General features: G+C 36.0%; 3 protein-coding genes and 1 long non-coding RNA gene across 10 annotated transcripts; 3 read left to right on the top strand and 1 right to left on the bottom strand.

Moving 5' to 3' along the window:
• The first annotated feature begins 135 nt into the window (after positions 1–135).
• On the top strand, positions 136–3,780 carry LOC143451248 (uncharacterized). The gene has a single exon (XM_076951683.1). It carries the CDS (start codon positions 1,040–1,042, stop codon positions 3,398–3,400), a length of 2,361 nt encoding a protein of 786 aa, XP_076807798.1. The 5' UTR covers positions 136–1,039; the 3' UTR covers positions 3,401–3,780.
• A 52-nt stretch (positions 3,781–3,832) lies between these two features.
• Positions 3,833–7,657, top strand: LOC143451261 (uncharacterized). 3 transcript variants are annotated; one of them, XR_013114837.1, is made up of 5 exons: positions 3,833–3,971; positions 4,108–4,232; positions 5,426–5,533; positions 5,649–5,837; positions 6,617–7,657. It is a non-coding gene; the product is annotated as an uncharacterized LOC143451261 (long non-coding RNA). The 3 variants fall into 3 exon arrangements; XR_013114839.1 differs by having other exon boundaries at positions 6,742–7,657; XR_013114838.1 differs by lacking the exon at positions 6,617–7,657 and having other exon boundaries at positions 5,649–5,922.
• On the bottom strand, positions 5,627–9,793 carry LOC143451256 (uncharacterized). Of its 3 annotated transcripts, none has more exons than XM_076951698.1 (4): positions 9,246–9,793; positions 7,292–7,357; positions 7,040–7,155; positions 5,627–6,922 (listed from the first exon to the last, which is right to left on the bottom strand). In XM_076951698.1, the coding sequence occupies exons 1-4, from the start codon at positions 9,290–9,292 to the stop codon at positions 6,768–6,770; spliced, it is 384 nt and encodes a 127-aa protein (XP_076807813.1). In that variant the 5' UTR covers positions 9,293–9,793; the 3' UTR covers positions 5,627–6,767. The 3 variants fall into 3 exon arrangements, with proteins under 3 accessions (XP_076807813.1, XP_076807814.1, XP_076807815.1); XM_076951699.1 differs by lacking the exon at positions 9,246–9,793 and adding an exon at positions 7,541–7,658; XM_076951700.1 differs by lacking the exon at positions 7,292–7,357.
• A 1,166-nt stretch (positions 9,794–10,959) lies between these two features.
• Positions 10,960–16,396, top strand: LOC143451249 (kelch-like protein 36). Of its 3 annotated transcripts, XM_076951684.1 has the most exons (13): positions 10,960–11,128; positions 11,328–11,433; positions 11,703–11,823; positions 12,079–12,232; positions 12,435–12,646; positions 12,906–13,052; positions 13,163–13,244; positions 13,368–13,465; positions 13,609–13,813; positions 13,902–14,045; positions 14,649–14,810; positions 15,031–15,184; positions 15,683–16,394. In XM_076951684.1, the coding sequence occupies exons 2-13, from the start codon at positions 11,330–11,332 to the stop codon at positions 15,801–15,803; spliced, it is 1,704 nt and encodes a 567-aa protein (XP_076807799.1). In that variant the 5' UTR covers positions 10,960–11,128; positions 11,328–11,329; the 3' UTR covers positions 15,804–16,394. The 3 variants fall into 3 exon arrangements, with proteins under 3 accessions (XP_076807799.1, XP_076807800.1, XP_076807801.1); XM_076951685.1 differs by lacking the exon at positions 10,960–11,128 and having other exon boundaries at positions 11,257–11,433; positions 12,079–12,223; positions 15,683–16,395; XM_076951686.1 differs by lacking the exons at positions 10,960–11,128; positions 11,328–11,433; positions 11,703–11,823 and adding an exon at positions 12,306–12,377 and having other exon boundaries at positions 12,101–12,223; positions 15,683–16,396.

Here is a 16,396-nt window from a genome sequence, read left to right on the forward strand (position 1 = left end):
GAGTGTGGCTATGGCAAACTCTGCAGTTTAGCTTTCCAGGTGGTCTATGGGACATGATAAAGTTACCTATTATTACGCAGAATCCATGTGCTGAAGTAATTTGTTGTCTTATTTAAGTTTAGACTGACAATGATGTTGTTATCTGACTGATTTTTTATTCTACACATAGTCTGTGTATAATTATATAGAAATTTTGCATGAGATCATAATACTTCATAGCAGAGGACAGGAGTGATTATACTTCAGTGATACACCATAGTCCATTAACTCTATGTTAAGCATTGCAATTATGAACAAAGCAACTAAACATATGAAGCTTTGTGCCAACTGAAAGAATTTATTTATTTGAACGCATTTGTCATTGCTGCATATGTGAAACTCGTTGAATTGTGGTAGGCTACCCAGAAAAAAATTAATTTAAAAGTATGAGTGTTTTAACTGCCCTTTTCATAAAAATAAAAATTTTTATGAAGTTTTAAAATTCTAAATCAAGAATGTTTGAGAGTAAGTTACCCGGTCTAGTATGCAAGTACACAAACACATGATGCCTTTGTATACTAGACCCCAGCTTTTCAAATTGGGATGTCATCTGGTTGTATAGAATACCTTGTATAGAACTTGTGCCCTTTGTGAACCTTGTGCACTTGTATAGAATATCCAAATTGCCTGCATATGTGTTTTGTTTTTCCATGTCTTGGAAAATCAGGGTTTTATACAGTTTGTCATTTACGAAACACATAAAACCACTTCTAGTGTGAAATGTCATTTGTGATATCTTGGAAACTACTTGGATTTCAATGCCCTGAAACATATCTTTGTTTAAAAACCTAAAAATCTGATTTCATTTTTTGTTTCTGCAGTATTGTATAGTATCATCCTAGAACTGCAGTTTGGTCACATTAAATTTAATTTTGTTTTGATACTGCTGTAAATTGTGTAATCAAACAACAAGCGGCAAGAAAAATTTGTGTATTGTAGCTTAAGTCAATGACACATCTCAGACTGGCTAACACCAAATGAAAAAGTTCCCCTAAGCGTAATGGGAATAACTGGCCTACTCCCTTTTGTGAAAGATGCTACTGACGTAATTCATATCAAGAACTATGCTGGACAAGTAGTAGCAGTGGACACTTACTGCTGGTTGCATCGTGGCTCGTTTGCATGTGCCGAAAAACTCGCAAAGAAAGAGCGCACAGATCAGTATGTTAGATATTGTCTCAAGTACATCGATTTGTTGGAAAAATTTCATGTTAAGCCAGTGTTGGTGTTTGATGGTTGCAGACTTCCCTCAAAGGAGCTGGTAGAGAGGCAACGTCACAAGAGAAGAAAAGAAAATCTTGACAAGGGTAAGCAGTTTTTGAGAGAAGGAAAATTGGGTGCTGCCCGTGATTGTTTTACAAAATGCATCAGCGTCACACCGGCAATGGCGTTAGAAGTTATGGAAGCAGCACGAGCTCGTGGTGTCGATTGCATCGTCGCACCATACGAAGCGGATGCACAGCTTGCGTTTTTATCAAAGTCCGGCATTGCACGAGCCATCATAACTGAAGATTCTGATTTGCTATGCTTCGGTTGTAACACTGTGATTTTTAAGTTGGACTTGACTGGGAGAGCTCAAGAAATCTCTCTTTCCAATCTGGGAAGAGTGAAGAACCTTGTCGGCTTCACTCCAGACCTTTTTCGACAGATGTGCATCCTCTCCGGTTGCGATTATCTTCCAAGTGTTAAAGGCGTTGGGCTTGTTAAAGCATGCAAGGCATTAAAACTCTCCAAAAGTAAGGATAGCTATCAAGTTGCAAGGAAATTACATCAGTACATAAAAGGTTTGTCCCCGGTGGATGCCAGCTATGGGCCAGAATTTGAAAGAGCAGACAAAACATTTCTTTATCAGCTCGTATTTGATCCAAGTGATCGAGAAATAAAACCATTGAACAAGTATCCTCCTGGACGTGATGCGCAGGACTTTCCTTATGCTGGAGCAGAATTATCGAACGAACAAGCCTTCCAAATTGCGCTGGGTAATGTTGATGTTAACACAAAACTTACCATCGCATATTTTGATGTTGACACTTGGGTTAAAACTCGAAAACCAGCTGATCACCATAAGAGTATATGGAGTACCAAGCAAAGAAAAAACAAGAATGATGTTGTGTTTGTTGACAACAGTGCTTTCATTGAGCAGCCAAGAAGAGGAGATCATCCAAAGGCGGCCAAAGTCAATCTGAAATCTGCATCAAACTCAAACCAGCAGGAGAATAAAGCCTTGACTGCTGAAGACGTTCTAGAGGCAGTTATAAATGGTTCTGCTGACATGCAAGACACAGAAACATCAACAAAGCCGAGTAAAGTGGATCATGTTACGGTCACCAGTCATTCAATATCAGACATAGTGCAATCTTATGTTCCTGCAAATGTGAAATGGAAAACGGAAAAAATGACACAAATTGTAAAAAGTAGGTACTTTGCTGCTGCTGATGCAAATCTTGACAAAGAATCAAGCTTTTTTACTGAATCTAGTCCAACTGTCGCTTCCAGCTCTCTCCATAAAACCAAAGATGGTATTTTAGATGATATACTTAATGAGCTGGGAGATGCTGTCGTAAAGCCACAAGAAGAATATTTGTCCCCATCTTTAAAAAGGAAGAATATGTTTGCAAAGGAAACAAATTCTGCTACAAAACGCAAAAACTTGGCGAATAATAGTGCAGAAGATCTGCAAAGATTAAAACGGAGAAAGAAAAAAGGGAAAACATTAAATAGACATTTTACAGATGTTCCAACAGGTTTAGAAATCAACGAATCCCATCAGAGCAAACTACTTTTCGAAAAAGATTTTTTAAATGAAAACATTCTTTCGTTAGATGAGGACACTAGAAACGATGAAATTGAGGATAAGAGAAATGAAGATGCGAATGGGTGCAGCTCTTCACTGGAGCTTGAGAATAATGACTCTTCAGTTCAGGAAGAACATATTAAGGCATTTGATCCATGTTGTGATGAGCGTATTCCAATCCTTGATGAGGAAAATGAATTGTTTTCTCAAACTCGGAAACCTTTGAGTATAGTAGAAGACTCCAATAGATGCAGAGTCTCAGAAAATCTGGTCGAGCATAAAATACTAGGCAAGAAACGCCAAATAGAAACTCCGGAGAAAGAAAACCGAGTTTTGTTGACTATTTCTGATAATGAAGAGAATGAAAGTGAATACATCACTCTTCCACAAAAATCCAGCACAGGAGTAAATATGAAGGCAAAATTCCACAAACCTGACAAACTAAATTTGTCAAAGTACTTTGGTGGCGCTAAAGCCAGTGGGTTGCGAAAACCAAAAAAGTCATTAAAATCCGTGAAAAACCAGCCATCCATTGCAAGCTTTTTTACAAAACCAAAAATATTTTAATTAATTGACGTTTGGGTTAGTGTTTTGTAGGCCTAATTGAATTTATATTTCATTCTAGCTATATACTTTGTCAAAATTTTCATACTCGTAAAAGTATGTTTTTTTTTCTTCACATTCAGTGACATTTTAGTATGCTTTGTTAGACAATTTTCTGTTTCACATTCCATTACAAGTATGCGGTATTAATTGCTATTATAATCCATTTGTGAACATTTCCTTACCCATGCTTCCTGTGTGCAACATGATTTTGGATTCGTGCCATTTGACGAGTTTCACTAGTTGCGCTTCTGCGACACTTTTTGTATGCCAAATTTCTAATGTTAATACTTTGGTGTGACTTGCTTTTAAATCTTTTACCATTCTACGTGTTTATATTATAGGACCAGATATCTACTATATATATATATATATATGATATATGTGCATTGACAGAAACAAACATTTTATTGAAGTCATGGGATCCCTGCTTTTGACGGATTGGACATTAACTTTGATCAGTTTTCTGCTCATTTGTGTGTTGAGTAATTGTGATGACGGTGAAAAGTTTGCTGACACGACAAATACTGAGCAGGTAAAAAGTTTCAACATCAATCTAACTTGCCTGTTTTATATTTACCTAATCAAAAATTTGCCATGCTAACAGGAAACACCTAGAAGTTGATACAGTGATCCATTGTACTTAATGGTGTATCTTTTTTCAATCTTAGACCAGGTTGTCGGCTGTAACAACAATCGAGAAACTTTGCCAACGAAATTATGATTTGTTCAAATTTGCCTGCACCAAATCGCAATGGAAAATTGTTACGTAGACAACAATTTTGAATTTTACCAGGTAAATCAACTGTGGTTGCTTTTTAACTTTAGTTTTGCGCTAGATGCAATCACCCTGTATAAGGCAACATGGAATGCACAACAGGAGTTAGGTTTGCAGAATGACGCTGTCGTTGTTATTATTATGACACTGATGCATCATAATAATAAGTTGAACAAGAGCTATTGTGGAAAAGAAGAAGAAGCTCACCTCGTATTTTACGCTGACACATTGTCAGCAGTAAGTGCATTAATACTTTTGCGAGGTATTGCCCACAATTTAAATGCCAGCGTTACACTTCAAACTGCAAATGCATTTATGCAAACGTTCCCAACGCTCACAAAACTATGTGAGCAAAAAAGAAGTGAGGGTACCAGACCACCAGAATGTTATGTTTATATTTATTTCATTATCCGCATGTAGATAAACGCCAAACAACATTATATTAACCTATTGCAGTCAAGACAATTGCATTTGACATATCAAATGTCCCACAGTTCATTTACAGATTTTGAAAATGTCAAGAGCGTAATAAATTCAAGGGCAAACTGCAGCCTTACTCAGTAAAATAATTGGCATTAAAACTAAAAGTAAAGTAAATATGTCTTCCACCAAAAATAAAATCTTGAAATTGCAAACAAACACAGCACAATTTCCTGGCCTCTTGGGTCAGATGAAAGATTACTAAGTAAGGATTGGAAACTGGTGAAATCTTAAAAACTTGTCAAGTTTGACTGGCTTGCAACACGTTTTGCTTTGTCAGCATCTCAACTAGTTTGTGCTAAATTGCAAAGGTTTCTGTTGAGTGCTTTCTTGTACAAAATGGTATAGAGATGAACAGACAGACATGTGAACCGTGTCGTAGAGCGTACGTACAATTATATAGGTTACGCTGGGTTATCATTTGCAATTTTGTGTGTTTGATCTTGTCAACCCATTTATCGCCAATGGTACAACAGTAGCCTATGTTCTTAATAATGTAGTGTATAAAGACTGAAATAACATAACTTTATGGGTATTGCTTATCAAGTTATCTATAGAATTGTGCATTTTCACTAGTTTATTTTGTGGTGTTTTGTTGTGGAGAAATTGCAGTTTGATGACCCAAAATACTACTGTGCCCTGTCATAGCAAATATCATGAAGATTTTACTTCTACTAGTTTAGTGTGATCTGGTGATGACAATGTAATTGATTCGGTATTTGTAATTTTAGGTGTATAACCGTAAAATATACATCATTATGCCAGCCATGTGGGAGGATGTTACAAAATTTTTTTTACAACTGGAAGAAACGCTACAATGTCCAAACTGGACTAACTTCGTAAGTTTTAAAGAACAGCAATAAAAAAGCCATAAAACCAAAAAGACACCTGGAAGCATTACTAATATTTAAGTACAAAATATGAAAGAAAAGTTCTGTGATTATTTTTATTAAGGAATTAGCACTTGGATGTTACAATCAGCGTGATCTCAACAAATTCTACAGGATATACTCTTCATTTAATCCCGACACCTAGAACTGAAGCAAGAGGAAGCAGCATTGCTTTTCATTACAATATTTGACTGCATAGTTGAGTCAACCGAAACGTTCAAAACTGTATCTGGATTTAATCCCAGACAAGCAGGTTAGATATATTATACTTATGTTTTCTGATTTTTTCTTTGGTGAAACATGGCGCAAGTAGTAAAACACAAATTTGCAGTATTGAATTTATGTTTGGTAATTGTTTAGACTGTTTAGAGCAGGGGTGTGCAACCCGCGGCCCGCGGGCCAAATGCGGCCCGCAAAGGAAAAATATGCAGCCCGTGAAGAAGTGACAATTTTGAACGGTGTGCGGCCCGCGAAACGAGTTTTAGTTTAGTCTGCTATGTGCAATCAATTCCAATCCCCTTGCAGTGCTGAATCAAACCTTGGCTGAATGTGTGTGACGCAACAATACCCTAACCGTTAGGGTATTGTTGCGTCACAGACAGACGATTAGGGCCTAACGGCTAGCTTGTGCAAAGCAAGAACGCAATTCACAAAGATGTCAATTGCTGAGCAGTTAGCATTTCAAGGAAAATGTAGACGCTTAATTTAAATTGCAGTTTTCTTTAGAAATTCCTGCGTCTTAACTTATATTTCTGCAAGGAGATAACCCCTAATAAAGTCACAAGACCAATAACGAAAGAAACTGTTATTGATTTTGTGCTTTTAACTACGTGTATGTTAATTAAAGGTGTGGCCCGCGGTTTCAACCAGTTGTTGGGATCTGGCCCTCTTGTACAAAAGGTTGCACACCCCTGGTTTAGAGCATAAACAAAGTCACTTATTACAGTAAATTTGAGCAATTTAGCTTTATGTTTCTGGACTTAACATCTACTGATTTGTGTTACATTTGCCACTGTCGTTGTTAAGTCGAAGATTCAAGAGTACATTGGTGGCTATGCTATGCGCAAAGCAGCTAAAAAATTTGGTGAAGAGAGTCTGCTTGAGGTATGAGTTTTAATGGTTCAAAACTTACAAAGTATTTTTTGTTGTCGCTGCAGATGTTTTGTCAGGGACGACCAGATGGTCAATTCACAGCAACCATGGAAAAAGGCTCAGTACCAATACATTTACACTTGGAAGAACGAATAATGGCAGGATAGCAATTGATGCTGCGCTGTATTTTCACAATTTCCATTGGAACAGATACTCCAGCACAAAATTTACACTTCTCCAAGTTATCTACAAAATATTGGTGGAAGATTACAGCAAAAAAGCTGGCATTGAAGAAAATTCTTCAAAATTTCTCCAAAACTTTTGAACTGAAATATAAACTGTTCTCAAAAAGATTTGGCCTACCTAAAAAGACCGACAGAGTCAAAAACTTGAGATCACAATTTGCACTTTTACTGGAATTCACCCTCCATCCACTGAGCGCAATGTAGTCAATTTTGGCATCTTCTCGTAATGATACGCTGCAATGGAAACATCATAAAATAACCAATCATATTGCACCAAACATTTTTGTGGCGTTATTACATACAATTAACTGAAAACAAACACCTTCACTTTGTGGTTAAGCATAAGTTTCATTGCACATGTAAATATCACCTGATTTGAGGAGAAACACTCAAGTAATAATAATTATGTCTCCACGTTTCGAATAAGACCATCGATCCGAAACAAAATATATAACTTGTAGCAACAACAGGTTCTAAACTGTAACCATTAAGCGATTGTTTGTGTAATGAGGTATCATATATATGCAGAATAAGGTGTGTAACAATTCATTGAAATTATGACTGATGATATTTGAAAACATGGACTTTGCCCAGGTTTTCAAACACAAGCATAATCTACCTTTAAGTGATGATGACAATTTCAGAAAAGATTTTTCTTTTTCCAATGAATCGTGCCTCAATGGTAATGCAGGACGATTAGAAGGCAATTTATATTGTTTCTTTTACTTTATTTATTTTTGTGAAAAGATAAAGTGCACTACCATTAAAAAGTTAAATAACCTTAAATGGAACTAAAATAGTGACAAAATATTCATTTGGTGAAACCATAGACTACTATAAGATGGACTGAACACTACCGTGATTGGTTAAGATCCGTCATGCTTGAACTGTTTATTATAATTGTATTGTTTGTTTTTGGGCATTAACTGTGCAGAGTGGAAGTTACCATACGAATCGTTAAAACACATAAACAAAAAAGTGGCCTTATAGCCTAGGCCTTCATTGAAACGAAGGATATGCATGTGATATTTTGTTGAAAGGATACAGTTGATCAAAAGATGAACTTGTAATAAACAATTCGATCAGTCGCTTACTATCCAGGCATCCAAAATATAGATTAATCTTTATTTCAGGAAAAAATGTTAAAATATCATCACAAAGATGCCATCGTCAATCTATCTCATGTCTGGTGTCTGACTAAACAAGCTTATGTGGTGAGTAGTTAGCCACATCAATGCACAACAAATCAACCAGTGAAATATTTTACATAATACGTATGGCACAAATTGGTTAGGTGCAAAGACATGTGGTAGCCTCACAAGACTGGGTATTCTACATCTAAAGTTTAAACAAATACATTTGCTCACAACAAACTGTACTGCACGCAGGTATGAGCGTGAAAACCTAGAATTTAAAAAACTCAAATAGTGACTCAATTGTTTTTAATTTACTGGTGCAGTATATCTGTATATAGTCTAGACCAGTGTTTCCCAACCTTTCTACACCGGGGGACCAGTAAAGATTTTTAAAAAAATGTACACGGACCGGCAACATAAGATAGTAGTGAACAGAACAGATATTTCTAATCTTTTTGTTAACCAAAGCTGTCGTTGCGTAACCTAAAGCAAGATTTTGGCAATAAGCTATGTATTTAAGACGATAAATTAGAGCAAAACGGCAATCAACTCAACAACAAAATGTCAATCTGTTTACATACAAAATCAATGTTAGTGGGAAATTTGTATTACAAAACTTTTTGAAAGTTAGACCCAGTTTATGACAAAACAATCATAAACAGCACAAAATCTAAGACATTCTAAGTCATCGAAGTTAGCCTTCATTATAAAATAATTTTGCAGTATCAACGAAGGTGAGATACGCCAGTTGTACTGCTGTGAATCGACCAAGCGTAAAATGACTTTTACAGGGAGTAATAACTTGGCAATGCGTATGATTCCATATTAAAACTAGCTTGGCAGAAAGTGAGATACTTTGCTGACCGACGGTTGGGAATCACTGGTCTAGACCAGGGGTGTGGAAACTTTTTTCACTGTGGGCCATGCAGTAAAAATTTAACAAGTGCCCGGGCCACTAACCAAACAAAATTACTAGGCTGAGCTGCTAATCCCCAAAGCTATTTTAAATTACAGACTATTTCACCAATAGTGAAATTTTTTAGATAAAACTGATTTTTAAAAGTTAATCTGGTTTGAATGGTAAGAAATCATAAAATACATATATCTTTTTACATATAACATATAGATATAATAATAATATATTTGTATATAACAGTATTTCATGGTAACAGCACCTTTTCACCTTACCTTTTTGTGCAACAATTCATTTCTGTCATCTCACTTTGTACTGCCATCCTGTATTGACAAAATGAATTGTGTTAATGCATCTCTATACATTTCTCTATATCAGTTTTGGCAAGGTTGTAAAACAAGATCTTCTGTTTTTCCAACGCCGGTTGTAGGTACAACCTAGTATGCAACAGTTTGACCAAATGTCATTGCAAGCAATTGTTATTGCTACAGGTAATACAAAACTAATACTACGCCTATAAAGTTGTAACTAAAAGAGTAGGTTATTTATATGTTTTTAATCAATTCCAAAAACTCTGGAACCAAAAAACAAATGCAGAAATGCTACCGGTAGCCTGAAGAAAGTGCAAGAGGATATGTGAACGGTGTTTAAAGTTGTTTGGCTGATAACGGTCGCGCCTAGGCTAACAGATTTGCTCCCGTAAAAAATAAAGTACTAAGTTTTATTTAAGCTTAAACTCTACAATATTTTTCTGTATTTTGCCAAAGTGCATATTGCGAAACCCAACTACAGTCTAAAACTCAAAATCAAACCTAATGAGTAATGACTAGGGCAAGTTTTTGCAACTTTTGCAACTTTTTTTTACAGCTTCCGGCAGCTTCCTAAATACTCACAATTTACGTAGAATGATGTTTTAAGCTGTTTGTAGGAATTTTATATTGCAACTTTTTTCATTTTTTCATGCAACTTTTTACTGCAACTTTTATCAAGTATTGCGCAAAACGTAAATATAATATAATATATCTGGAATAAAATTGTATTTGGATCATCGATTTGAACTGAACAGTGATCTAAAAGCAATTGTGGAAATGACCCGACCAAACATCAGTCCAGAACTCTATACCAAATTGTTAAATTGCCAAGCAACTTCATGCTCTGTGGAACGAAGTTTTAGCATGCTACGCAAACTGTTGGCAAACGATCGCCATTTCTCCCCAGACAATGTGTGGAAATATTTGGCACTATATGTAAATAGATCGCTTGATTAATTCACTATCGTTTAAATTTGAGTTATTGTTCAGTTATTTGAGTTATTGTTGAGCGTTATTTTCTTGCTGCGTACCGGCAAAAAATGAATTTTCGGCGGTCTAAAATAAATGCAACTTTTTACTGCAACTTTTGTTAAAAATAAATGCAACTTTTTACTGCAACTTTTGTTAAAAATAAATGCAACTTTCTCACGTTTTTAGTGCAACAAAAACTTGCCCTAGTAATGACACTCAATTTAAAGTGAAACAGTATTTGTACTACAAACCATTCAACCGTGACCAGTGTTCACAAGTGACCTCTTTCTAGGGGCTAAACAAAATTTATTTCGATGCTTTTTTGTCAGTAAAAATACATTCAAAAAACTGTATACCAAGTATATGTTTATTTTATGTATTAGTTATTAAGTTATCGGCAAATTTTTGATGTTGACGTCATTACGTTGCCAATCCTTACTGAGTAAACTTTGGTCCGATTGTTACTTTCGGTTCCGCCTATGACGCGTAAACAAAAGAAATAGAACTATTCTATCCGGTGTTAGGTACTTACAGGCTACGCATCAGAAAGGGTTAGATTAGATTTATGAGAAGTAAATGTGTTTGTTAAATTAGGAATGAGCAGTCGAAGTTTTGATTTTGCGTTTGGTGTGGCTTCGATTAGAAGTTCGGGTGTTACTGGTCGGTTTAGGCACCGCGTTAGATAAACTTCAAATATGTTTGTAGGTTTCACTGCATACAGTATATAGGTTATTTATTAGATAGTTTGCTTGCACGGAATACTGTGTCCTTTATCGCCATTTTCATTAAAAAACAAAAGGAAAGCTCTGGGTCCTCACCGACATATTGCAAACAGTTACAAATAGCCTTTTGAAGCGTCGCCTATATAGCAAAAGGTATTTGGAACTACATTTTTTTGTCCATTTGGCAACTTGCTCCTCAGCATGTGTTCTCTTGTGCTTTAATGACGATTGGAACCATATTTGAAACGATACCATACACTCGTGAAGAAACTGTAGACCGCAAAGACTCGTTCCGCTTAGTCGTTAACCTAGATTGGTTGATAGATTTGGTGACTAAGTGTTGGTTTTGCAGCCATGGTGTCTGCCGAAAGCTTACAGAATTTCCACGAAAAAGTGGAAACGGAAGGAATGTTGTGCATGAGAAGCAAAACAACGGAGTTGTTGGATTATGCTAACGAGTAAGCTTAATTTAGGTACTTGCTACTGTCTCCCAATAACGTAGGCTTATATATTATTATTAGCCAACCATGATCTTTGTATCCATTTGTAAAATGTAGTGGACTAGTGGTGTTAAAATTTATATAATAATGCTAAAACTGCTGCTGATTTACATACAATTGCCGGACCAAGGCTAATTCTGTGACAAATTTATTACTTTTGTACAATTTCAAACACTCAGTTTGCATTTCTTAAAAGTGTTTCTCAAATTTCTTGTCACATTTTCCAGAAACAGACAGAACGGTCGATTTAGCGATGTGTCGTTAATCGTTGAAGATCAAACAATCCGCGCCAACAGAATGGTACTTTCATGTTATTGTCAATACTTTGACAGGATGTTTACCACTGAGGTAACGTTGTTGTCCTGTTTTTCGTGATTTGCATCACATTTTATGTTCAGTGAATAAATTGCGAAATTCCAATTATTCAGTTGTCGTTAATTTTTTATTGTTAGCGCTTAGTTACCGTTAATGATCGTTTTTATGACGACATGTTACTATAACGTTAGATCGGCATTGCTGAGTTTCAAGCAAATGTTTTGTTGCAAACTCTTGGTTTAATATAGGAAAGTGAACATAAACGAGATAAACTAAAGCTTTGAGCAGATGCGCGAAAAGTATCAAGATGATATCGTTTTAAACGGAATAACCAAAGAGTCAATGGAACTTCTAATAGAGTTTATCTACACGGGAAGAATTGTCATCAAGAAAGAAAACGTCTGTAACTTGTTGTCGGCCTCGGACATGCTAGGTGTGCCAGGTCGGACAGAAACGTTTCAAACTGCGGTCATTTAACATACAATACTGTATAGTTGAATATCATTTTTTCTCAGATAACAGTCAGTGCAACAGCTACTTCGTCCTCCAGTTGATTTTCTGTAGCTAAATGTTTTCATTTATGTTTGGTAATGTTCATATGTTCACGTTGAAATTGCGTATCACTTCAAACAACTATTACTTAGATGTCAGGGAGAGTTGTCTTGAGTTTCTGGAATGTTCCATAAACTCCCAAACTGCCCTGTTTCTATTATCACTCGCCGATCTCTACAGAAGTGAAGATGTCAAACAAAGAGCTTTTGACTTCATTGAAGAGCATCTAGAAGAAATCATTCTATCTGATGAATTTAAGAAACTTGAAATGGATAAAATGTGTTTGTTTGTTAACGAATATAAGGTATATAACAACCAGCAGTAGGCCTATAGTAGGCTATATAGTTTTACTTTTTCTACTTTTATTTTAAAAGAATATGATATCTTTTCACACCAATGTGAATGATTATTATTTCCGGTACCTTTTCCAATTTTACCTCTGTTTCGAGTTACACAATTACTTTGCAACTAATTAACATAAAAAGTATAAAAAATAATTTGTTTTTATATACAGTATATGATATAGTTGCAAGCTTACTTAATAATGACGTTTATGACTGCAGGCGTCCCAAATGACTACCTTCAAAGCATTTACCTCGTGGATCAGAGAAGATTATTCAAATAGACGTGAACATTTTTCAACTCTTTTTTGTTCATTGGAGCTGAATAAGATGCCACGTGACTTTTTGGAAGACGTAGTATCTTGTGAGGTAAGGGCTAGTAAATGTCAAAGGAAGAAACTGTCATCCTGACTTGACTTGACTTGTGACTTGTCGATTTGACTTGAATTTGTTTCCAATTAGTTTGATGTGTTTTGCAGGAGCTGGTGCAAGAACATTTCGAATGTGTCAAACTTCTGAGCAAAACGTTAGTAGAGAAATCAAAACGGGGCAGAAATCTTGGTACGTGCAAATGCAATGAAAATGTATCATTTTCGAACTGTGTAACACGTATTCCGCTTTCTAATGTCTGTTTTACTGTGTGTTTTTGACTGCTAAAATTTTTCTTGAAATGTCAATTCACAGGTTGCGAAGGTAAGATTATTGCGATTGGCGGTAGTAGAACCATGAAAGAAGTGAGGGAAGTTTTCAATGATTTTTCAGGAGGAAACGCAAAATATCCGGTAAAATTATGCTTTACACGATGTTTAGGAATTTTTGAACTACTCCTGTGATGCCACACGCCTAATTTGTTTTCTGTCTAACCTAGTTTTGTACTTATTTTCACAACCGCTTTTGTCTTGTATGTTGTTGTCAACTTGGGCAGAGTTTACCGGACGGAAAATACGCTGCGTCCGCCGTATACGTACATCCGCGGCTGTTTGTAATTGGCGGAAGTAAAGAAGACGAAGATATTGCTGCTGCCAACAACGAGGTTCTTTTTATGGATTTTAGTAAGTCGGAGCTAAAATGGCATGAAGCCTCCCCAATGAAAGATCAGCGTCTAATGACTGCGACTGCCGTTTTGTACGGTAAGCGGTGAGCTAAAATTCTACATGGATAAACATCATCGAAGATTTCTGGCTTTACGGTGTGTTTTTAAAAATGGCCGGTTTTTAGGCACCATTTTTACTGTTGGTGGCTTGGATGGCTTTGGAAACAGTTTATCTTCAGGCGAATGCTATTCCCTTGCATTTAATAAATGGGATGAAATCAAGCCTATGGAGGAACGTCGCAATGGCCACGCACTTGTAACATGCAGAGGTTTGTTTATCAGTCTAATGTGCGCACATACTCGCTATCTACAAACTGCTTAGCTCAAAACTTCGATTGAGTCAGAGTACACCAGCTGGTTAGTACCAAATAGTTACTTCAAACTGCAACACCCAGTTTAGTATCAGTATCAATTTAAATATTTTACCAACTAGCATAATGTTTTCCTTGAGCTTCTAAATCTAACCCTCGAAAAAGTAAATAAAATGCATATAGACTGCCCTTGCATTTAGATATAAAATTATATTGCAGGAAATATTCTGTGCAAAGTTTTTGTCCGGTTAATGTAAACTAAACGGAATGAAATTAAACTACAAACTAGATTTGATGTTCCCTTACTTTATTCGCTAATGTCACTTTAAAGCCTGTAAGCAAAAATGAAATTTTGCGCTCCTGTTAACGTTATATCTTAATCTACCTCCAGAGTTTATGATAACTTTTTTGTGACTTACTTTTAAACCAAGTCTTGTTTTCAAGCAAATAAGCAACTAAAGCGTATTCGGGATTAGTATTACGACTATAGCCTACTGTTTTAGCTCGCAAAATTAATCACACTGTATATTAAACAATACCATCATGCCTTTAAACGTATAGGAGACTTGTACGCAATAGGAGGCTGCAATGACGGAACTTATCTCAATTCAGTTGAAAGACTCAGACCAAATAAAATGACTTGGGATGTAGTGAGCCCCATGGACACGCCAAGACGATGGCTGGCCGCTGTAGTAATGGAAGATAGATACATATACGCCATAGGTAAGCTTGACTGCATTAAGCATATACGTTTGACCACGTAGCCTACTTACGAATGCGTTGCAACAAGACTAAAATTTTCGTTATACTAATTAACTATAATATTATTAACACCACACTTTTAGTAAGCAAAATATAAAAATATCTTGTAAGAAACAGCGCTTTAAAATATCAAATGATGATGTTTTCTGTTCAATAAATTTACCCGTATGCTCTCGAACAGGTGGATGCAGTGGGTCTGATAGAGAAACCAATCTCAAACGCGTGGAAAAATATGACGTTGACATTGGCAAATGGAGCAACGTCTGTCCCATGCTAACGGCACGAAGCGCACATACAGCCAATGTCCTTCACGGCAAGATTTATGTTGTTGGAGGGTAAGTTTTAAAACACGCTATCCCATGATGTTCAGCGCAATTTCCAACATAAAGCAATCGATCTAGTGTTAACCCCAGTACTAAATGATACTGTTATTCTTAGCTTTGTTAAACGTAAAATCATACTTCTGAAATTCAGGAATAAGGATAAGCACTTCGCAGAAATTTTTTTGTTGTATTGCTTTACCATAGTGCTTTTATATTACAGCAAAATGGGTTTGGTGACACTTAATCACGCGACACTTAATCACTAATTAAACTAACTTAATAACTAATAATAACTTAATAACTAATCACACTAACACTTAATCACTAATCAATTTTGGGTCGCGTGATTAAATGTGGCGTGATTAACTGTCCAAGTGATTATGTGTCGGTGATTAAGTGTCGCGTGATTAAATGTCGCGTGATTAAGTGTCGGTACACCAACAAAATGTACTTGCAAATACGTGAACTTTTTATCAAAGGTTCTTGAAAACAACTTGTGTTTTTTTGCAGGGTTGACGAAAATATCGAGGTTGCTACTGCAATCGATTGCTATGATCCTGCTGTTGACAAATGGACGACAGTTGGAGAAAGCAAAATAAAATTGTTCCACCACGCACTTGCTGTAGTATAACAGGCAGTGCATGACTGAAATCAGTGGAAATTGAGAACGAAACGTCATTCCTAAGTTCCTAACCCATCTAAAACATAATGAAAACGCACGGTTAGAGGTAGAATAAACTATAGTGCGATCACTGTGCTAAATGTACAAGCCCCTTTGCTTAGATAGCCAACAACCATTGTCCTAAGTTTAGACTTCCCATATCATCCCAGTCATCATCCGAAAACAGGTTTGCAGACATTGAGTTTCTTTTTAAAATTTGGTTTTAAAATATGGCTTTTTAACGTTGTTGCATTTAAAACAGTGATTTTTTGCCGTTAAGAATAGTTATAAAGTTTAAATGCGAGATTGTATCTGTCATGCTATATTTGTAATTCGCCGCGGTTGAGTGCAGTATCAATGTTGTGATTCCATTATTTGTGAAATTGAGTGCTACCTTCATCGAAAAAAATTAATTTTTTGAGTGCAGTAGCTGAAGTTACTTCATATACCATGACCCAAGTTGAATATTTTTCTGGCAAATCTATTTATGCAACGCGCAAGTATATTTTTGTTCTGGAAATACCAACGCTATGAATCACAATGAAATCGTGCTGATTTTTATG

The sequence above is a fragment of the Clavelina lepadiformis genome, chromosome 4 (genome assembly GCF_947623445.1).
Source record: "Clavelina lepadiformis chromosome 4, kaClaLepa1.1, whole genome shotgun sequence".
Lineage (NCBI taxonomy): Eukaryota > Metazoa > Chordata > Ascidiacea > Aplousobranchia > Clavelinidae > Clavelina > Clavelina lepadiformis.

Bases quoted from the DNA above. Each gene is read 5' to 3' on its own strand.
- LOC143451248 (XM_076951683.1), top strand. From the start codon at position 1,040: ATGGGAATAACTGGCCTACTCCCTTTTGTGAAAGATGCTACTGACGTA.
- LOC143451256 (XM_076951698.1), bottom strand. From the start codon at position 9,292: ATGGCAGTACAAAGTGAGATGACAGAAATGAATTGTTGCACAAAAAG. The intron at 7,358-9,245 runs GTAAGGTGAAAA...ATTTTGTTTCGG, and splicing joins ATGAATTGTTGCACAAAAAG to ATCGATGGTCTTATTCGAAA. The intron at 7,156-7,291 runs GTGATATTTACA...TTTCCATTGCAG, and splicing joins AGTGTTTCTCCTCAAATCAG to CGTATCATTACGAGAAGATG.
- LOC143451249 (XM_076951684.1), top strand. From the start codon at position 11,330: ATGGTGTCTGCCGAAAGCTTACAGAATTTCCACGAAAAAGTGGAAACG. The intron at 11,824-12,078 runs GTAACGTTGTTG...AGCTTTGAGCAG, and splicing joins ACAGGATGTTTACCACTGAG to ATGCGCGAAAAGTATCAAGA. The intron at 13,466-13,608 runs GTAAAATTATGC...CAACTTGGGCAG, and splicing joins GAGGAAACGCAAAATATCCG to AGTTTACCGGACGGAAAATA.